The sequence below is a fragment of the Ailuropoda melanoleuca genome, chromosome 2 (genome assembly GCF_002007445.2).
Source record: "Ailuropoda melanoleuca isolate Jingjing chromosome 2, ASM200744v2, whole genome shotgun sequence".
NCBI classification, from domain to species: domain Eukaryota; kingdom Metazoa; phylum Chordata; class Mammalia; order Carnivora; family Ursidae; genus Ailuropoda; species Ailuropoda melanoleuca.
In genome coordinates, this window is record NC_048219.1 from 138796989 (window position 1) to 138819960 (window position 22972).

The 22972-nt window shown below is 34.2% G+C and overlaps 1 protein-coding gene across 6 annotated transcripts in view; it reads left to right on the forward strand.

Annotated features, from left to right (window-relative positions):
• Window positions 1-22972, forward strand: part of UBR3 (ubiquitin protein ligase E3 component n-recognin 3) — a 238463-nt gene that overhangs the window by 95982 nt on the left and 119509 nt on the right. For 3 of the 6 annotated variants that reach the window (XM_034654712.1, XM_034654714.1, XM_034654713.1), the window contains exons 20-25: window positions 3894-4035; window positions 7509-7613; window positions 8719-8892; window positions 9078-9110; window positions 10729-11189; window positions 18985-19073. In XM_034654712.1, the coding sequence (XP_034510603.1) occupies window positions 3894-4035; window positions 7509-7613; window positions 8719-8892; window positions 9078-9110; window positions 10729-11189; window positions 18985-19073 (1004 nt within the window). The remainder of the gene's footprint in view (window positions 1-3893; window positions 4036-7508; window positions 7614-8718; window positions 8893-9077; window positions 9111-10728; window positions 11190-18984; window positions 19074-22972) is intronic. The other 3 variants (XM_034654715.1, XM_034654717.1, XM_034654718.1) reach the window with 1 other exon arrangement.

Here is a 22972-nt window from a genome sequence, read left to right on the forward strand (position 1 = left end):
TTATATTAGCATCATAGAATTATTTGTGTATCATTTATCTTTTTGCCATTTTCAAAAATTTATCTCAGGAGATGGAGATTATTTGTTTTTGAACATTTTTTTAAGCAGCTTTGTTCAGATATAACTTACCTACAATACAATTCACCCATTTAAAGTGTACAATTCAGTTAGTGGTTTTCAGTATATTCACAGGATTATGTCATCATCACCATAATAATTCCAGAAAATTTTCATCACGCTAAAAGGAACCCCATATCCGTTTACAATTACTACACATTTTCCCCAACCCCCAGTCCTAGGCAACAATTAATCTACTTTCTGTTTCTATGGATTTACTTATTTTGGGTATTTCATATACATAGAATCAAATGTGTTCTTTTATGACTGGCTTCTTTTACTTAGCATAATGCTCTCAGAGCTCATCTACATTCTAGCATGTATCAGTACAATTTTTTTTAATTGCCAAATAATATTCCATTGTGAGGATATCCCACTTTTATTTATCCATTCATTAGTTAATGGATATTTGGATACTTTCCATTTTGGAGTTATTATGAATAATACTATGAACATTTGTGTACAAATTTTTGTATGGACATATTTCATTTCTCTAGAGTATATGCTGGTGAGAGGAATTGCTGGGTCATAGGTAACTGTATGTTTAATTTTTTTTTTAAAGATTTTATTTCTTTGAGAAAGAGAGTGCAAATGAGCAAGGGGGGGAAGGGCAGAGGGAGAAGCAGACTCCCCACTGAGTAGGGAGCCAGACGTGGGGTTTGATCCCAGGACCCTGGGATTATGACCTGAGCCAAAGGCAGACGCTTAACTGACTGAGCCACGCAGGCTCCCCTCTGTGTTTAATTGTTAAAGGAACTACCAGATTGTTTATCAAGGCAGCTTCAGCTTTATACATTCTTGTCAGCAGAGTATGAGGGTTCCAGTTTCTCCCTCTCCTTACTGACAGTTATAATCTGTCTTTTTGATTATAGCCATCCTTGTGGATGTGAGTGAAATAGTATCTCATTGTAGTTTTGATTTGCATTTCCCTGATGGCTAATGATGTTGAGCATATTTTCATGTGTTTATTGGCCATTTGTATATCATCTTTGGAGAACTGTCCAGATCCTTTGCACATTTTTAATTGGAGTAGCTTTTTATTGAATTTAAAGAGCTCTTTATATATCATGAATACTAACACCAGAAATATGATTTGTAAATATTTTCTACTGTTCTGTGGGTTGTGGATTGTCTTTTCACTTTTTGAGTGTCTTTTGTTGTACAGAAGTTAATTTTAATGAAATTCAATTTATCTAGTTTTTTCTTTTGTTGCTTGTGCTGTGGTGTCGTATCTATTGCTTAATCCAGGTTACAAAGTTTTATGCCTATGTTTTCTTCTAAGAGTTTCATAGTGTTAGCTCTTATATTTAAGTCTTTGACACATTTTGAGTTAATTTTTACATATAGTATCAGGTAGTGGTCCAACTTCATTCTTATTTAGATGGATGTTTTTTGAAGTTTTTTTTTTTTTTTAAAGATTTTATTTATTTATTCGACAGAGCTAGAGACAGCCAGCGAGAGAGGGAACACAGCAGGGGGAGTGGGAGAGGAAGAAGCAGGCTCATAGTGGAGGAGCCTGATGTGGGGCTCGATCCCAGAACGCCAGGATCATGCCCTGAGCTGAAGGCAGACGCTTAACCGCTGTGCCACCCAGGCGCCCCTGTTTTTTGAAGTTTTAATAGAACTTGCCTATTTAACTACCTGGGTCTCATGTTGGGTTTTTTTTTGGTTTTTTTGTTTGTTTGTTTTTTGAGGTATAATTTAAAACTAAGTCACGGTCTTTAAAGGTTATAGTCTTACTTAGGATTTTTATTTCTTTTTGAAAGGGATGGTGAAGGTATATTTTTCTAGGAAACATTTTACTTTGTCTTAAGTATATAATAAAAAATTATCTTTGCCTTTTTATTCCTTTTTTTAAAAAGATTTTATTTATTTATTTGACAGAGATAGAGACAGCCAGTGAGAGAGGCAACACAAGCCAGGGGGAGTGGGAGAGGAAGAAGCAGGCTCCCAGCGGAGGAGCCCGATGTGGGGCTCGATCCCAGAATGCCAGGATCATGCCCTGAGCCGAAGGCAGACGCTTAACGACTGCGCCACCCAGGCACCCCATGCCTTTTTATTCCTATTGTTTATTTGTGTTTGCTGTTTGTTATCAGAGGACTGATAGTCTTATCAGAGGACTGCCAGTTTTACTATTTTTTTTAAGAATAAACTTTGATTTTGTTTTCTCTAAGAATAAACTTTGTTTTGTTTCATCTTTTCCCCCCTTGTTTTCTGTTTTGTACTTTTTTCTTTATTATTATCTTCTTTCAATTTAGTTGGATTTTCTCCCTTAGACACTTAGTTTTTGACTTTTTACAAAAACACATGCATTTAATACTGAGAGTTTCCTTCTAAGTACGGCTTTAGTTGTATCCCACAATTTTTTCTATATGGTTTAGGTTCTAAATTTTAAATTTTTCTATTATTATAATTGTGTGAATTTCTAAGAGCATTGTGTTATAAAATGTCTACATGTCTGAAGTTTTGGGTTATCATTTAGTGGATTTCTAGTTTTATTTCCTTTGTGACAAGTGGTAGTGGCCCATATAACCATTCTTTTGGTATTTTTTTGAAATTTACTTTCATTCCTAGTATTTTGTAAATTTTCATAAATATTCTAAGTGTACTTAAAATTATATGTATTCTTTAATTATTGGATGTTCTTTAAATGTCTTTGGTTGAAGCTTATTGATTATGTTGTTAAAAATCTTCAAAATCCTGGGGCTCCTGAGTGGCTCAGTCAGTTAAGCATCCAACTCTTGATTTTGGCTCAGGTCATTGTCTCAGGGTTGTGGGACTGAGCCCTGTTTTGAACTGTGTGCTTGGTGGGGCCTCTGCTTGAGATTCTCTGTCTCCCTCTTCTTCCCCGCATGCACGTTTTATCTCTGTCTCTCAAATAAATAAATAAATAAATAAATAAATAAATAAATCTTTAAAAAAAAAGTCTTCAAAATCTTTACCAATTTATTTTTCTTAGGCTTTCTGTTAGAAATGTGTTAATATCCTCTATAATGTTTGTGAATTTGTCAGTTTCTCTGTGTAATTCTTTCAGATTTTGCCTTTTGTGTTTTGAGTCTGCTGTTATTTGCATATAAGTTCATTATTATTATGTTCCTGGGGAGCTGTTGTTCTTCCATCACAGATGAGATAGACGAACTTTCTTATTTTCCTTGTGAGTTATCCTTTCATTGAGGGTGAAGCTTTTCAAAGGTGTCAGCTTTATGTGGAATCTTAGTTCCATCTCTAAACCTTGTGTGAGCCCAATACCTTGAGATCTGTCTGGCTCTCAAGGACTTTAAAATCACTGGTAGACACATTGTCAGTGCTTGTTGTTGATTACTGTTCTTTTTCTGATAACAGGGGAACTTCACTTTCTTTTTTGTGAGTTCAAATATACATTGAAAAGATTACATTTTATATTCTGTCCAGCTTTCCAAGCTGTTGGTAGATGGGAGAATTTTCAGGTTATCTATTTTTTTTCAATTGTTGTAACTGGAAATTTGTTTGTTTAGTAGTTTATTTTGTATTCTTTCTGTTTCTTTCCTTTTGTTAACATTTCCTGTTCATATATTTTTTTTTTTTCTAGTTTTCAGCTTAGGTCTCCCTACTCATTTTTATTCATTACAAAAATGTTTATTATGAGAGAATAGATATCTGTTTGGCATTTTTGAGCAATTTAATTAAAAATTGTACTGCACAGAAAAATATGACAAAAATGATCTATAAATCACTATGTAAACCACAATTTAATCTTAAGTCTATCATCTAATATTAGTTTTTCTTTGTTTTTACAGTTTAAAACAGAGTGGAAAATTCCCTGGAAATCCCTGGCCTCCCTATAAGAAAAGGACGCCACTCCATCCCAGCTATAAAGGTCTCATGAGACTTTTGCACTGTAAAACTTTACACATTGTGCTATTCACTCTGCTTTACAAGGTACAGTAGTAATTTGAATAGAAAGACTCAGATTAGAATTTATTTCCATAATTTTCAAGTAAAAGTGTTAGCAGATAATATTTACATAAAAATACTACTTATAAAGCAAAGTGTATTTATACATTAAAGATGTGTGAGGATGTGACATAATCACACATATGTGAATTCTAAGTTGAAAATGGAGGACCTACACCATTCTTTGTGGGAAATTATTCATCTTACCCAGTTTTAGATAGGAATATTTATTTGTGGCTCTTATAGAACAAAAAGTGAAATACTGTAAAACTACAGGAATGAACAATAGGCACCAAATAGCCACCAGAATCCATTAAAATGATAGAACTAAGCCGTGAAGGCCAGTGACCTTGTGTTTCAAACTGTTTTCTTGGCTTTTCCCTCTGATTAGGAATGTAACATGGAGGAATTTGAATGGTTTTCTATGTGGCAGTATTAAGAATTTGCTTTAGTAAATACCTAAGAAACTGAAAAGATAGATACTTTTTCTTTCGTGTTACCTAGAATTTGTTTTATTCTTGGGTTTTCTTATGTAGAACTGATTTATTTATTTATTTGACTAACATTAGCTGTGTACTCAGAAATTGTATACATAATATTGTAGAGTATATGTAAATATATAGCAGGCATATTTATGATGTAATCTGGATAAGAGATGAAAGACAAAAGAACTATATACTCATGTTGAATAGGTAAAATAACTATGGGTATCAATAAGTGTAGACATGATAAATGTTACAGTTAGAGACAAAGAAAAACTGTTGTTTCTTTTTTTTAATAATTTTTTTCATTATATTATGTTAGTCACCATACAGTACATCCCTAGTTTTTGATGTAAAGTTCCATGATTCATTACTTGCATATAAAAACTGTTGTTTCTTATTCCTAATCAGAATCTGAAAAATTAAAAGTTTTTAAAGAGCATATTTGTTATGCAAATTTTTAATTACTACATACACATTTTTAAAATTACTTAAAAATATACATTGCATTTAGTTAAGTAGACATTTGGTTGTTTTCCTTAATGTTTGCTATGTAATGAAATAATACTTTTAGATTTCTGTACCCCTCATTCTTTCAGCTCTACCCCATAACCATTTTTTTGTCTTACTTGTAAAAGTCATTCCTGTTAAGATTTTAGACATGTGCCTCAAAAAACATCTTGAATTGTTTATTTTCATTAATTTCTGAGAGGATTATTCAGTAAAATGATTTAAAATATTCTTCATCAAAAAAGGTAGATTTTTTTTATTATTAAATAGTATTTGTATTTACAGACATTTTTTGGATGTTTACATATACCAGATTTTGTTTCAAATGGTACTTATAAGTACTTACTTTGTTTAATTCTAGCAAAAATCTTTGAGTGAAAGTTTTGTTATTATTCTTATTTTTCAGGCATTATTATTGAGTTTTAGAAGTTAAATTACTAGTTCAGATGGTGAAGCTGAGTAGTATGATAACAGTTAATAAGTAATAGGTCAATAATTCATGATTTAAAAATTAAAGAAAACTTACTGCAAATAATTGTATTCTTCCAAGTTATATTTTTCAATCTTTTCATTTGCTTAGTGTAAAAATAGTGCTTTATCAAAAATAGAAAGGCTGTGTTTTAGTTGTTATAAGATTATTATGAATAATTAAAAAAATCTCAACTTAAAATAGTTTTTCTGACTTTAATAATAATAGAAAAAACTTCTCTAATTGACATTGCATTGGCAAGTGAACTTTCTAAACATCAATGTCAGTATACCATGTCATCTCCTGCCATGTTCAGTGTTAAAAAACATTAATATAAAACATGTTAATAAAACTCAGAAAATCATTCTTAGTCATTTTTGCTTAGCTTTTAAGTTACTCGTTTGAAACTGTAGGATGTACTATCAGAGGAGATCAAGTCAAAATTTATTTGAATTTAGTTAGTAATGTTTTATTTATCAAGAGGAGGCAGTGTAGTAATGATAAGTAGTAGTTAGGAGTCTGAAATCTGTTCTCGTGTTGCTCATACTAGATGGTTGTGTGGCTGAGCCTTGGTTTCCTCTCTGTAAGTAGTGGATTAGAAAGGATGATTTCTGTGGCCTCCCAGCCTTCAGTCACCTCCTCCTGCTGCTGTTCCTCCTGCCATCTGCACTACCTGCCTACTGTTTGTTGAACACCGGTTGATAGATGCCGTACTATACAAGTTACAGATGTTAACTTGTGTAATCCTCGCAATAATTCTGGACTGTTGTTCCAGTTTTAAAGATGAGAAAACGAAGGCCAGAATCAGTTGCTCAAGGTCAAATATCTAGGTAGATGCAGAATTTATATAACACAGGTTTTTAAAAGGTTATGAAAGTTTACTGTCTTCACCACTCTGCCACGCAAAAGGTGAACAGAAAAGCAAACATTAGAAAGGCAGCTAACTGAAAGTCTTTATTCTTTAGTCAGGATAAATTAGCTCTTAGATGACTAGGTCCTTTTTTAAGCCTGCCCAGCCATTTGAGCATTTTCTATGAGGCCCATCCTAGAATGTCCTCTTGTACTCTCTACAGTCTTGCCTGCAGCTGGCAAGGTATGCCCACAGAACCTCCTCTTTTGACCTCTTCCATCATTTGGCCAGAGGCCTTTCTTACAATGAGGACAACATGATGGCTGCCAGGCCATTTTTTTCTTATGTATTTTAGGTATCTTCCACTTAGTAGTTTGTTGCATCATATTGAATGAATGATTGTTGTAGGTTAGCCCTGAATTCGTGTGTAAGATGTGTAAAGCTTGCAATGTGTAATCCACATAAGGTCAGATTTATTGATGTTTGCTCAAAGAAGCCTCTCTTTTAACTAGTTACATCCCTTTTTCCTTTCTCACCCATATAAACCACATACTAACACATACATGTACTCAACTACACAAAATACTCAGGCTGAGAACTTTAATTTTAGAGACATCTTAAGAACATTATAATATTCTATGGATATTTATTGTGCCTCTGGTTATATGCCGGGTACTATGCTAAACACATTTGTATGAATTACCCTATTTAGTACACTTATTTATTGGGTATTTTTGTCATCAGGAGAAAGAGTATCAGCAAATGAGGATGTGAAACATTCTTGTTAAATTATTTTTTTAGACACTAGTATATAGTAATGGATTTAGTGCAGTATTTAATGTGTTACCTTTAGGAATCCATGAGCCAGTATTTCTAGATATTGCTTAAAATACTGTGTGATCTTGAGAAGGAACCTGTTCTTTTGATTTTAGTTTGTCTTTTCACCAAGATATAGCTTTACTTAGTTTCTGATCTTGCTGTATATTTACATATATATTATATATATATATTATATATATATATAAATGTGTATATATATAATATATATATATGATTATGTTATTTTCATTTATAACAACATGTTTTTGGATGCTTAAAAATATTGTGTGGAAAAAGTAATTATGAGGCTTTTTTTCCCTCTTTAAAGATTTTGATGGATCATCAAAATCTGTCAGAACACGTACTCTGCATGGTTTTGTATCTGATTGAATTAGGACTTGAAAATTCAGCTGAAGAGGAATCAGATGAAGAGGTAAGTAAGTTTCTTATGTTTTTAAATATTAAAGTTATAAAATGCCTTAACAAAGGTAATATGTCATTTGGAAATGTATTTATGGATTCATCATACACATAAAATATTCCAAACTACCGGAAAAGGCCCTTTTTGATCTTCAAATACTGTGTTCTTTTAGAGGTTTCACTCTACTTATGATATTATTGAATTTGAAATTTGTAATTCATAATATATAGATCTAAGAAAAGTGGTTAGTGCAGTTTTGGTGTTATGCTAATAACATTGACTAGTGATAAATAATTGTTATGTTAGGACCTCTGTCTAGAAATCCTAATAATTTGATTAGGGATTATTTTTGAGTACCAAATTCTTTTTGGAAAGGTTTTAAGTTAACGAAGTAAATATTGTAATATGGGAGAATTTTTAAAGTACTCAAGAATATAAGTTGTTAATCCCTAATATATATGTTAATATATATGTTATATGTTATGTTATATAATATGTTATATGTTAATCCCTAATATATATGACTTTAGAAGTATCATTTCCATAAAAGCAGTTGTTACTACAAACTAATTTTACAAGTGTAAGATTCCCTCATCCCCTCTCTCTGAAAAGACAAAATACAGCACAGCATAATAACAGCAAAAAACAAACAAGTAAAAAGACTAGGCAGTATGTTGTTGTCTAAGTTGAATAACGTATATTCTTTCATAGATATTAAAAGATCATTAATATTTCCCCAAGACTAGGTCAGACTTTTGACTGATTTCTCAGACTTTCTTCTACAATTAGTCCAAATTAGCATTACTTGACTGTGAGTCCTTACTAGTAGATGCTGAAAAATAATTTGTACTGTCACATATTTCCATATTGAAAAATGTATTTTTTTCAGGAGAAATTTAGCTGACTTCCATTGGACTTACCCATGTTAGTATTGATAAATTTATTCTTATATTTTATGTTTGGATTTGGGTTTATTAGCACTTTGTAATTTGAAGATCAGACTGTAAAGGGTTCAGAAGACAGACAGACAGTGGACACTTATTTGGGCTGGTCACATCTACCATGTACATTAGACCTGACTTGGCAAGGTTTCTTATTCATTATGTTCATGTTTTAGGCATCAGTGTGTGGACCAGAACGTTGTCATGACAGTTGGTTTCCTGGCAGTAACTTAGTGTCAAACATGCGACACTTTATAAACTATGTTCGGGTGAGAGTTCCAGAGACTGCTCCAGAAGTGAAGAGAGACTCACTTGCAAGTACCAGCTCTGACAGCTTGAGTTCCTTACAAGTAAGTGTAAAAGAGAGAAAGATGAAAAGGAAAGACTCTGTGTTATGTTGGGGTATAGTGTTTAGATTATCGTATGATACTCAAAAGAAAATATGTCGTAGGTAATAACTTTAAATTGTCTTTTGTTTCCTCTGATACATCTAAGCAACTTCTGCCTCACCCATCTTTTTCCTTTAATCTGCCAGAGTTCACGAAGGCCAAAAGTTCTTCAAAGAGAGGTAGATGTATATGATATTTGCATTAACTAGCAATATGGCTTTAACTGGAAATCGGACAAACACTTTGAAGTATTTGTGTGTATATGTGTGTGCTTAATATGGTTAAATTAAAAAAAGTTTACTGTGTGTGTGTTTTTATATAGTGATTTAGGCTTAATTTTAAAGAAAATTCATATTATTGAAGTTAAAAAAATAATACTTAGTATTTAATAGTGGGTTTTCCTTAGGATTTTGGACAAATTATAAGCAGCACATTTGGGTCTGTTTGCATTTAACATTGTTACTAACATCTTAAAAATGAATGTTTCCTAAATCAGAATAAATTTAATATTTAATTTCTGGCAGCATGCCTGTTTACAGATTTCTTTTTTTTTTGCTTCTTTGGCAATTAATTAACTTTGATAAAATAAGCCCACACAAATCTTACTCTATTGTGTATTTGGATTTAGTTTGAAAATCAGCTTTTTCATTGCATGTAGCTTAATTAACTAATTTTTAAAAGGCAGAAATGAAAAATCTTGAAATGACATGATGCCAAGTAACTAAACTTAAACACCTCTAATCCCTACAATCTATCTTTGTGGGTAGAGAGCACTGAATCAGACGTTTCTCTTAGTAGAGTCCATTTATAGGAGCTTTCTTTGCCTTTGACAACATGTTTTTGCTGTAAGCACCATAAAGAATTTTGATTAATTTGGAATCTTAATAAGAGGAGCTTTTGCCTCTAATGTTGGTACAGAGTACTTTGAAAAACAGTTTGGTTGTTAAAAAATAGCATATACTATAATTTAGTTCATAAAAGCTCAACTGATATTGGAGCATCCTTTCAATGCTTGCTTAAAAAAATTAAATCCATTAAACTGACTCTTATCTTAATTAAAAGATGATTTCTAAGAGCTCTGATGCAGTTTGACTGCTTTAACAAAAAGACTATTTAGACGAGAAATTACTGTGAGAAATATTTAAAAAATCTGTTCCATTGAGAAATTATAGTGATATTCAAATATGACACAGATCCGTTTGATTTTTCATCTTTATACTTCCTTTTAGTAACTGTTTGTTAGAAGTAATTTTCAGACTTTGAAGTCCTTTAAAAATGAAATTAATTAGCAGTTCAGATTCATTAATTTTGGAAAAAATTTATAATTAACTAGAAAATGTAGCAGTCTTGTAGAAGTTAGTAAAGAGTGTAGTATTCTTTTTTTTTTTTTAAATAGAAGTATAGTTGACACACAATGTTATATTAGATGAGTATAGTATTCTTGATGAACAGTGGGGTGGAACATCTTTTATTCCTATAAACTGGTGAGGAACTCAGTGTATGATTCCTTTTTAATATGGCTATAGCTACTACTCAGGCTTTGTCTATTTTTCCTGGTAGGTAGGCCTAGGAGGCTGAGAAAGGTGTTATTGTGGATAACCACCTTTCTCCTCAGAATTGTTTCCAGATTGAGTGAGGCTAAATATATTTAAGAGAGGTGAAGGGACAGACTTACTCAAAGGGCAAATCTATTGAATAAATCCTCAGATGAAACTTTGAATATTGTAGTGCTAATATGTTTTCACACTTAACATTGAATAACTTCTCTTGATTTTTCTTTCTCTTTTTTAATGGTAGAATTCTGGTACAGCTCAAGTTTTCAGCTTAGTAGCAGAACGTAGAAAGAAGTTTCAAGAGATCATCAATCGCAGTAGCAGTGAAGCAAATCAGGTGGTTCGTCCCAAAACTTCAAGTAAATGGTCTGCTCCTGGTTCGGCTCCACAGTTAACTACAGCCATTTTGGAAATTAAAGAAAGCATATTGTCTTTGCTAATTAAACTTCATCACAAACTCTCAGGAAAACAAAACTCCTACTATCCTCCTTGGCTTGATGACATAGAAATTTTAATCCAACCAGAAATTCCTAAATATAATCATGGAGATGGTATAACTGCAGTAGAAAGAATTTTACTAAAAGCTGCATTGCAAAGCAGAATGAACAAACGCATCATTGAAGAGATATGTAGAAAAGTGACCCCTCCTGTACCACCCAAAAAAATCACTGCAGCAGAGAAGAAAACATTGGACAAAGAAGAAAGGTAATTTTTATTTTCAGTGTTTTAATCATGTATGGTACAGTTGAAGATTTTGATATATCCCTTTTTTTTTTTGCCATCTGAAGCTAGTCACCTGGATGTTCAACAGCTATAATCATAGCTGATTTGTTTATAAGATAAAAGCAACCTAACATAGTGCTTGGGCATGTATTATCCTTGAGTTAGTTGGGGGTGAAAAGACAAGAGTTTATGACTCCAACATTAAATTACTACCCTAAACTTGTAGGCAGGCCCTTTTAGAAAAATTTGCTGCTAGTAGGTTATCTAATAATTCTGCTGCTATTTTAAAAAACTTATCAATTGCACTTTAAATGTGAATAGAAGATTTAAAAATATATATTTTAAATATTTCTCAGAATAAACATTTGATTGTTTTAGTTTTTTGGTCTTTTCCAATCTTTCTCACAAATGATTATTAGTTATTAAGCAAGTAATATTTTTTTTTTTTTTAAAGATTTTATTTATTTATTCGACAGAGATAGAGACAGCCAGTGAGAGAGGGAACACAAGCAGGGGGAGTGGGAGAGGAAGAAGCAGGCTTATAGCGGAGGAGCCTGATGTGGGACTTGATCCCAGGACCCCGGGATCACGCCCCGGGCCGAAGGCAGACGCTTAACAGCTGTGCCACCCAGGCGCCCCTAAGCAAGTAATGTTTTAAAACATACTTATGGCTCTAGCTTTGGGAACTTTAGGTTGCTTTTAATTTGTTGTTAAATCATAATGTATTTAAAAACATTTTTAGATTAAAAAAAAATGTTTTTAAGTGAACTCTACCCCTAATGTGGGGCTCAAACTCTTGACCCTGAGATCAAAAGTTGCATGCTCTACTGACCTAGCCAGCCAGACGCCCCTGTTAAATTGTAATATTTGTTAATTAAAAATAAAAATCTTTCTTGGGTAATGTTCTTGTTTACCAAGATAGGGGAGGATAGAGAAGGACCAAGATAAGAGTGGCTTAGGCTTAGCAGTAAAGCTGATATGCTCAGTTTTGTACATTACTGAGTTTAAAGAGGACATCCAGGTGGAGATGTCCAGGCAGGTAAAGGGTTTGAGACTTAGGGGAGAATTCTGAGTTAGCGCTTTAGATGTGAGCATATAGGTTGTAGTTAAAGGCTTATATATGGAAGAGTTTGTATAGTAAGAAATGAGAACACTTACTATAGAACTTTTATAGAATAAGGAGGAAACATTAAAGGGAATGACTGAGGAAGGAGTACCCATAAAGGTGACTGAAAAGGGATGGCTAGAGTAGAAGAGGAGGAACACTGTAGAGAGTGGTGTTCAAGGGGGTTGAAAAAGGAAGAAACTTAGTGATATTATGCTACAAAAATTCAGATAAGATTGGCAGTTCCCTTAGATTCAGTAGTTAGGAGGTCATCCTTTGGTAACTATATCAGGAGCAATTTAAATCACATGTATAGTTGTACTTCATTTCTGATGTAAATCATTTGTTACAGATAATTTATATTAAAAGTATATTCGAAAGCCTTCAGTATATTAAGAACATAGGAGAGCGGTACCTAGGTGGCTCAGTTGGTTAAGCATCTGCCTTTGGCTCAGGTCATGATCCCAGGGTCCCTGATCCCACTTTGGGCTCCCTGCTCCTTGAGGAGTCTGCTTCTCCCTCTCCTTCTGCCCCTTCTTTGTACTCCTGCTCTCTCTCTCTGTCTCTCAAATAAATAAATAAACAAATAAATAAATCTTGAGGGAAAAAAAAGAATGTAGGAGAGTTTTATTTCTCATAGTACTTCATAAATAGGAGTTGTTATAAATAACATAATTTATATGACAATTCATTAATTTTGAATCAGTGACTGTCTAAGAGTTAATGGATCTACTGATAAAATTAGAAGGTTGAAACGTGAGGTAAAATTTTAATTTTTGTTAACCTCGTAAATTGGTGATATTTTCTTAGTTATAGAATAATGTCTTCTTTTAAAGAAGATAAACTTTTAGTAAATCAAAATTTATTTTATTATTTTGGCTTATTTTATAATTATTACTCATAATAGATGTGATACTGGAGTAGTTCAGATGCTATTTTTACAAAGGCTCTAATGCTGTTGTAATAAATAATACTCTGAAAAAAGTTGTTTTCTTGTTTTTTGTTTTTTCCTCTTTTGGGCTTTGTTTCCTTTGAGTGGTGGTGATGATGATATTGACAAGGCCTTGAAGCTAATTCTATAGCAGACAGCTAAGGGCTAAGATGAATTTGTTTGAATCTCACTATGCTTCTCACATTATCTTCTCTCAATTTATTTTGGATTTGGGATTAAATTTCATAATAAAGGCCAAACAGTTTATAAACACTTAATGGTGATCCATTCCCAACTACTTCACCTATGGACAAACTTGGCCTCGCTTTCATAACAGTAACTCCATAGAAAACAAGATACAAATAGAAAGGAATCCTTTAGATGGTTATAACAATGTGCAATCTCAGTGTCTCCACCTCTGGGATAATAATGAAAAATTCCTAAGTTGTACTGAATCTGCCAGAACTTATTTGTCTTTTCATTTTTATTCACATTTATGCCCAATTTTAGAAAAGAATTACCTAAATTAATAAAAAATTCACAAGGGAAGAATAATTGACACTTTTTTCCTGCAAATCATAGAAAGCTAGTATAGAATTTTTTTCTTTAAACAGCTTAAAACAGCATTCATTTATTTACTCACTGTTTCTGTATGTCGAAGTGTAGGTGTGGTATGACTGGTTCTCTGGTCTCACAAGACTAACATCACGGTGACAGCCATGATTATCTGGAGCTTACAATCTTCCATGCTCATGTGGTTGTGGGAGAGTAGACATGCATTTTTATACTAGTGCCAAGCAGTTACATTTGAGGTTTCCTTATGTTTAATATATGGAATTGTTTGAAATATTCTTTTATGGATATACTCTAAATGTCCATGTAAAGGTGGTTTATAGAGTGGCATAACTGATTGTTTTAGTTAAAGAAGCATAAGAAACTTACAATTTAGAGTAGTGATTAGGAGACCAAACATGTTTTCTGTCAGTTCTGTTGTTTTTGAGCATCTCTAGAACATCTTTGTTTCCATTTCTTCTACGGTGGCAAATTTTTGTCCTTTGAGGATGTATTTAATTTTTTTTAAATTTAAATACACTTAGCCAACATATAGTAAGTACATCATTAGTTTCAGATGTAGGGTTCGGTAATTCATTAGTTGTATATAACACCCAGTGCTCATCACATCATGTGCCCACTTTAATGCCCATCACTCAGTTACCCCATCCCTCCACCCACCTCCCCTCCAGCAAGTTCGTTTCCTGTAGTTAAGAGTCTTTCATGGTTTGTCTCCCTTTCTGATTTCATCCCATACAGTGTTTTCCCTCCCTTCCCCTGTGATCCTCTGCACTGTTTCTTATATTCCACAGATGAGTGAAACCATATGATAATTGTCTTTCTCTGATTGACTTATTTCACTTAGCATAATACACTCTAGTTCCATCCATGTTGTTGCAAATGGCAAGATTTCATTTTTTTGATGGCTGAGTAATATTTCATTGTATATAATATACCACATCTTCTTTGTCCATTCATCTGTCGATGGACATCTGGGCTCTTTCCATGGTTTGGCTATTGTGGACATTGCTGCTATAAACATTGGGGTGCAGGTGCCTCTTCGGATCACTACATTTGTATCTCTGGGGTAAATCCCTAGTAGTGCAAGTGCTGGGTCGTAGGGTAGCTCTATTTTTACCCCCCCCCTTTTTTAAATTTTATGAGCTAAATCTTTTTTTTTTATGATATGTTAGTGACCATACAGTACATCATTAGTTTTTGATGTAGCGTTCCATGATTCATTGTTTGTGTGTAACACCCAGGGCTCCATGCAATACGTGCCCTCCTTAATACCCTTCACCAGGCTAGCCCATCCCCCCACCCCACTCCCTTCTAAAACCCTCAGTTTGTTTCCTGGAGTGCATAGTCTCTCGTGGTTCATTTTCCCCTCTGTTTACCCCCGCTTGATTTTAACCTTCTCCTAACGATCTCCCTGCTATTCCTTATGTTCCATGAGTGAAACCATATGATAATTGTCTTTCTCTGCCTGACTTATTTCACTTAGCCTAATTTCCTCCAGTCCCATCCATGTTGATACAAATGTTGGGTAATCATTCTTTCTGATGGCTGAGTAATATTCCATTGTATATATGGACCACATCTTCTTTATCTATTCGTCTGTGGAAGGGCATCTTGGCTCCTTCCACTGTTTGGCTATTGTGGACAATGCTGCTATGAACATTGGGGTGCATATGGCCAATCTTTTCACTACATTTGTATCTTTGGGGTAAATACCCAGTAGTGCATTGCTGGGTCATAGGGTAGCTCTATTTTTAACTTTTTGAGGAACCTCCATACTGTTTTCCAGAGTGGCTGCACTAGCTTACATTCCCATCAACAGTGTAAAAGTGTTTCCCTTTCTCCACATCCTTGCCAACATTTGTTGTTTCTTGACTTGTTAATTTTAGCCATTCTGACTGGTGTGAGGTGGTGTTTCATTGTGGTTTTGATTTGTGTTTTCTTGATGCCAAGTGATATGGAGCATTTTTTCATGTGTCTGTTGGCCATTTGTATGTCTTCTTTGGAGAAGTGTCTGTTCATATCCTCTGCCCATTTCTCGACTGGATTATTTGTTTTTTGGTTGTTGAGTTTGATAAGTTCTTTATAGATCTTAAATAAAGGATGGGTTTAATTTTTAAAACCTTTTTATTTTGAAGAAATCTCAAACTTATTGAAATGTTTCAAGGATAGTACAAAGAACTTCTTAGACCATTTCAGAATAAGTTGCTTTACCTTGGAATATTTTAGTGTGTATTTCCTAGAACTAAGGATTATATGTACATATATATGTATATGTATATATATATCACAATACAACTTTTAAAATAAGGAAATTAACATTTTGTTTGAGTCTGATAAAATCTTTAGATCCCAAGTTTTGATAGTTGTCCCAATAGTGTTTCTTATAACCAAAAAATCCATTACAGAATCACTCATTACACTTGGTTGTTGTGTCTCTTTGGTTTCCTTCAATTGGAATTGGTTTCTTCAGTCTTTCTTTCATTTTCTTGACCTTGTCACTTTTGAAGAACACAAAGCAGTAACACTGTAGAATGTCCCTCAATTTGGGCTTATCTGTGTCTCCTTATGTTTAGATTCAGGTTAGGCATTATTGGCAGGAATATCAAGGAGGAGTTGTTAATTTTCTCCTGATTGTATCCCCATCAGGTGTCACATGATTTTAGTTTGTTTCATTTGGGGATTAATTTTGATCACTTGATTAAGGGGTTGTCTGCCGGACTTCTTCACTGTCAAGTATCCTTTTTTTCCCCCTTTGTAATTAATATGTAATTTATGGAGAGATACTTTGAGATGCTGCAATATGCTGTTTCTCCCAACTTTCATTTTATGCATATATTTCGGTCAACTTGGACGTATGGATTCCTATTTGGTTTTATGGGTTGCAGTCTCATACCCTGCTATTCATTTTGATACTCAGATTGTTCTAGATTTGACATATGGGACTCCCAGCTGGTTTCTATATGTTCTTTTGATGTATCCCCATCATTCTTTGAGTATTTTCTTTTTTTCCGTGGCACGAAGACAGCCCAGGTTCATCTTGTATTTGGAACTAGCCATTTCTCCAAGGAGTTCTGGTTATTTTTTATTTAGAAGCCACAATCCACGTGCTTATTCTAAGGAATATAACTATTTGCAGTCACTCATAATGGACAGAACTAGGAAAAGAGGTGTGTGTGTGTGTGTGTGTGTGTGTGTTGGGGTGGGGAGTTGTAGGGAGCAGGGAGAGCGGTATTAGAAACTCTTGAGTTCACCCTGATAATTCCAATTCCAATTCCAATCCGACACCAGAAGAGTCATTCTTGTTTTCTCTCTTTCCATACTTGTAACTCTGCTCCCACAGTGAGAAACCTGGCAACCATAATCGTCAGAAGATATTACTTTTTAAATCGTCACACTTGTATGTAATCAATTTTTTGTGACCTTTCCCACAAGAATGACCTCTTGTGTTAGGCTGTTGGATCATGGCACCTGGTGCTAAGCCATTGTCTCTACCCACCTCCCCAAGGGAAGAGAGGTCAGGAGTAGATTTAATTTTTTTGAAATGGCTATTATCAGGAAAAGGTAAGTGATCAACCTGGATAAAAATACTTTAGCTCAAAAATAAGAGTTGTAGTTACAGAAGAATAAAGTGAGTTTTCTTCAGCAGATCCTAAATTATATTTAAAGTAAATATTAGAAAAGCAATGTTAAAAATCATTTGAACACTATTGGCAAAAATATGTAACTCCTCATGGTAAGGCAGACCAAAGTACTTGACTTTATACCTGGTAACGATTATCTCCGCTAATTGGATGGGAACGGATACGTGAATAATCTAAAAATTACTATTAGCATTCTTGTAATCCTATATTCTATATCCTTGAATCATTTCAGATTAATGAAAGAATTCTTTTAGGTTTCCTGTAGAAATGACTTATAAGAATCTCAGTTTAATACTATGCTTTGACTATTATATTAATATGCTCTATTATGGTTTTTTAGATTTTTTTTATTGTTTAATTTTTAAAATTTTTATTTAAATTCCAGTTAACATCCAGTATAATATTAGTTTCAGGTTATCTGTCATGTTTTTAATGTCCTTTGTATCATAGGTTATGATAAATCCCTTTTTGAGTTTTAAGTAAAAAGTTTGTCTCTTTTGATGCTAATATAGAACTTATATTTTAACATTTTTCTTTTTCTTCTTCCTCCTCCCCTCTTGTTTTAGATTACTATTTTAACCTTTCTTTGCTGGGGGTAAAATTTTTATGCTCACTAGTATTGTTAGCATCCCCAAATCTAGGGAAGCCTATCTTCTTTCTTTATTAGTTTACTTTTATTTTCTTATTGTTATGTTATAGTCCTGTTGTATTGTGTTTTGTGTGTGTGGTTTGGTGTTTTGTTTTGTTTTATAGCCAGCCTCAAGTTAAAATACTCTTTGGAAGTAGATAAAGAATAAATAATAAATAATTCATAATTGATGAATTAATACAAAGGAATATTTATGCTTAGGCTTGGAATATAGTTTTATTCTTTATGTCGTATTTGAGACTCTTATATTTTTTTTACTTGAGACAAAATAAACTTGGAATATTTCTTAGTAGAAACAGGGAAATTCACTGGCTTCTGCTCATTCTCTTTTAGGAAAGACCTGTTCTTAATTTAACAGTAAATCTAACTATTCTTATCTTTTAGATACTGTTTATATCTAAACATCCTGGCTTCTTCTGGCAACGAGTTTGTTGTTATTTGTGCCTGGGGTAAATTGTGGGTTCCTTGCTAAAAAAGACTTTTCTTACTCTTGCTACCAACTGACATATACTTAGGAAATTGTGTTGTTGGAAATCCGAATTTTCTACTTTAATTATTTCACAATTTAGAGTAAATCTTGGCTTTTATTTTTACCTATTTAAGCCAGTGATCTTCAAACCATTTTAAAACAGTGGAGGGGCACCTGGGTGGTTTAATTGGTTAAGTGTCTGACTCTTGGTTTCGGCTCAGGTCATGATCTCATGGGTCATGGGATTGAGACCCATATCTGGCTACGTGCTCAGCGGGGAGTTTACTTGAATATTCTCTCAGGTTATCCTCAACTGTGTGCCAGAGGCTTTTCGTACAGTATACACTCCTGAAATATAGTAAGTCTTAAACATGTCTGATACTTATCAGTTTATTTCTGTTTAATCCAGGCGACAAAAGGCTAGAGAGAGGCAGCAGAAATTGCTTGCAGAGTTTGCTTCACGACAGAAAAGCTTCATGGAAACTGCAATGGATGTTGGTAAGTTAAAATTTATTAGTTTAGAACTCTTATAATGACACGTAGTACTTCAGGGATTATCTATTTCAGTTTTTCACCAGTTTTCAATATTACAGACAGATGAATTCTAGTCTTTCTTTAAACAATACAGTGATGGAGAATCAGACTGTTATAGGCAGTTTATTCTGTTGTTGCATAGTTGTAATTTTTAGAAAGTTCTGTCTGATGGTAGCAATACGATAGCCTCTATTTTCCTCTATTAGATTGTCCTTTAGATTTGTGAGGTTCACCAACATGTATTTACTTATTCTGATTTTTCCTGTGAAATTATCCTAAGATTTTTAAAATAGCTTTCAGATACTTTTAGTGCCTTCTCCTTCTGTTACCCCTTCAGTAGTTCTTAAAATTATTTGCACTTCTCACTTCTGTTAGGATTAGCGTTAGCATTTGTACAGTGAGAGGGGATGCCATTTTCCTGTATGATAGTAGATAGCTATGAGTAATTTTTTTTACAAACCTTGGAAGAATAGATTAAATTTCAGTTAATCTCAGTCTTCAGTTACCCAGGATACTCCCTTTCCTGACTACTTGCATTCCAGTGATTTTTTCTTTTTTTAAACTTTTAGACAGAAACGCTGAAATAAAGTCATGCACATTTAAAGTGTATGCACATACATGCATTCAGACATGCATGCATTCTTTTCACAATGTAGTCTCAGACATGACATAGTATTTCTGTACAAAAGTACATTCTCAGGTACACATAATCAAATCCAGAAGAGGTGTGGGGAGGGGGTTAGTCCAGATATAATGTCTTCTGAACCATTGACAGATGAGTTTATGTTCAGGACATAACTTTGTTGTAAAGAATACTGTTTATCAGATAATTTAGTATCAGTTGACTTTCTCATAGGAAAGATGAAGATTTAGTTCATTGACACTTCTTTTCCTTTTTTCATATCTTCTTTTCCTTTCCAGAAATTCATAATTAATATTTTTTGTTTTTTACATATCAGATATAATTATAATGTATATTAATTGTTCTCCTATAGCTAGTTTCTTCATACCCCTTCATATAAAGTGAATTAATAAGCAGCCCTATTTTTCCTTTTATTTTTCTTTTCCTCATCTCTACCTTTTGCTTTATCAGTTATTTATTTTTAAATTGTTAGGGTTGTTAACATTTTCTTTTGCAGTCACAATCAAGTGTTCCATCCAAAGGTTGACTTTAAATGTTGAGAAATAATATGACTTAAAAGATTTTTTTAAATTTAAAATAAATTTATTTTTTTAAAAAGTGTTTATTTTTTGAAAGAGAGAAGGAGAGAGAGAGTAAACACGAGCAGGAGGAGGGACAGGGGGAGAGGGAGAAACAGACTCCCCACTGAGCAGGGAGCCTGACTCGGGGCTTGATCCCAGGACCTTGGGATCATGACCTGAGCCGAACGCAGATGCTTAACTGACTGAGCCACCCAGGTGCCCCGAGAAATAATATGACTTTTTCAATGTTGTTGAGTACAGAACTAAAAGTAGTGTGCTAGGATTCATTTACATTTTTTTTTTCTTTGAGTCCGGTGGCCTGACTCCTAGACTACTTTAAGGAGATTGTATATAGAACATATATAGCCCCATTTCTTATGGTTTTTCAATTGCTAACACCATACTACCTTTTATACATTTGTACTTGGGCCATTACTTTGTTATATTGTCTTTGTTTTTCTTGAAGTTTTCAACTGTTATTTTTTTCTTAACTCATGTGCCCTTTTTCTTAACTCATGTGCCCTTATTATATCTCTGTTATTCTGCCTACTCAGTCATACTGTCCTTTGCATGTAATTCTGTTCCAGTCTCATCCATTTGCTCTGGAGGCTATACAGTTATTACCTTTGGATTTTCCTCTTGTAGAGTTGATCTGGGGTTTCCTGCATCTTATATCATCTTTTTTGGGTCTTGTTTTATTGGCATTCAGCCACAAACGTGTACCTAGTAATGCTTATGGATGGCACTGTAGTTTGCTTTCATGCTTGATTTTTCATTTGGATGAGTGTATAATTCCAGGTTGATACACGTTCTTTCTCACAAATGTTAGAGAAATACTCCTTGTCTTTTACTATTCATTTGATGAGAAGTCTGGTGGTAGTTTGATTCTTCTTCCTTTGTAGGTGAACTCCCCCCAACCCCCTGCCCCAACACTTTTATTTTATGTAGGCTTCACGCCCAATATGTGGCTTGAACTCACAACCCTGAGATCAAGAGTCACAAACTCTATCAACTGAGTGAGCCAGGTCCCCCAAGAGATCTAAAATTTTATGATTTGTATCTAGGTGGATCTTTTTTTCATTTTCCTTAATATTTAATGGGACTTTTCAGTCTGAAGATTCATGTCTCTGAAGCTCCAGCAAAAAAATACCCTATGATTTTTTTTGATAACTAGTCATCCTCCAAGATGACCCTCAATGATCCATGCCTCCTGGTATTTGTGTCCTGTAGTCTTCTTTCACATTGCACCGGAATTGGTATGCATGACCATTGGCATATGGTAAAAGTAGTACTGTGTCATTTCTGAGATTAGGTTGTGGAAGACATTGTGGCTTCTGTTTTGTTGTTTTCTCTCTCTTTTGGCTTAGTCATTCTGGAAGAAAGCCAGCTGCCATGTTGTGACCAGCCCTATGGAGAGGCCTGTCTGGAGAGAGACTGAGGCCTCTCGCCAACAGTCATGTTAGTGAGCTTGGTTGTGAAACTTCCACCTCCAGTTAAGCCCTCAGATGGGTTGTTAGCTTGATAGCAATCTCGTAAGAGATCCAGAACCAGAACCACTCAGCTAAGCTGCTTCTAGGTTCCTGACCCTCAATAACTGTGTGAGATAACAAATGTTGGTTTAAGCCACTGAATTTTGGGGGTAATTTGTTAAGTAGCAATAGAGAGCTATTACAATACTTTTCTCCTTATATTTTCTTTATTCTCTTTTTATGGGACTCTTACTGGTTGGATGTTGAAACTCCTGGATTGATATTTTAATCTTTTATATATATATTTTTAAAGATTTTATTTATTTATCCGACAGAGATAGAGACAGCCAGCGAGAGAGGGAACACAAGCAGGGGGAGTGGGAGAGGAAGAAGCAGGCTCATAGCAGAGGAGCCTGATGTGGGGCTCGATCCCATAACGCCGGGATCACGCCCTGAGCCGAAGGCAGACGCTTAACCGCTGTGCCACCCAGGCGCCCCTAAGCTTTTATATTTTTTATCTTTTATATATGTTCTTTTTACTTTTCATACTTAGAGATGTCCTCTCTTCAGTATCTTGTTCTTATGTGGTCTGTTGCCTCCCTTTCCCAAGTGAGATAAAACAAACAGTTTTCTGAGGAATTGATTAAGCCAAGTACCTAGAGGAGGTTAGAAGTGTTGCCTTGAATAAGAGAATGGCCACCTCATCCCCTGAGGAGACTGTAGGAAGGAAGAGTAGACAGAGATAGAGGTGAGTTCCACTGGGGATAAGGCAAGTGGGAAATTGGGGCAATCACGCGGTTGCTTCTGTTTTCAGGGTTAAGTAAAAAGTGAGCTTTACTGAGTGAAAAGAGTAACACCTGAGATTTGAAATAGTTGCTGAGAAGAGTGGGAGATGTTGCTCATGAAGGCTAAGTATAAAACTATAAAAATTTGTAAGCGATGTTTAGAGACCAGTTATATTTGGGGTCATAAATTTGAATGTCATTAGTCTGCAAAGTTAATGACTTCCTCTCCTAAATATTACTACTTGTGGAAGGTTTGACCTTTTTGGCAGTAGCCAGGGCACAGGATGAACAATTGAGGGATCAGGTAGACATGATTGCTAATCAGTAGAGGCAGTTCATAGAAGCCAAAGTCACATGTCTCTCTGCCTCTGATTACCATTTGCTTTTGACATAATATATTATAATG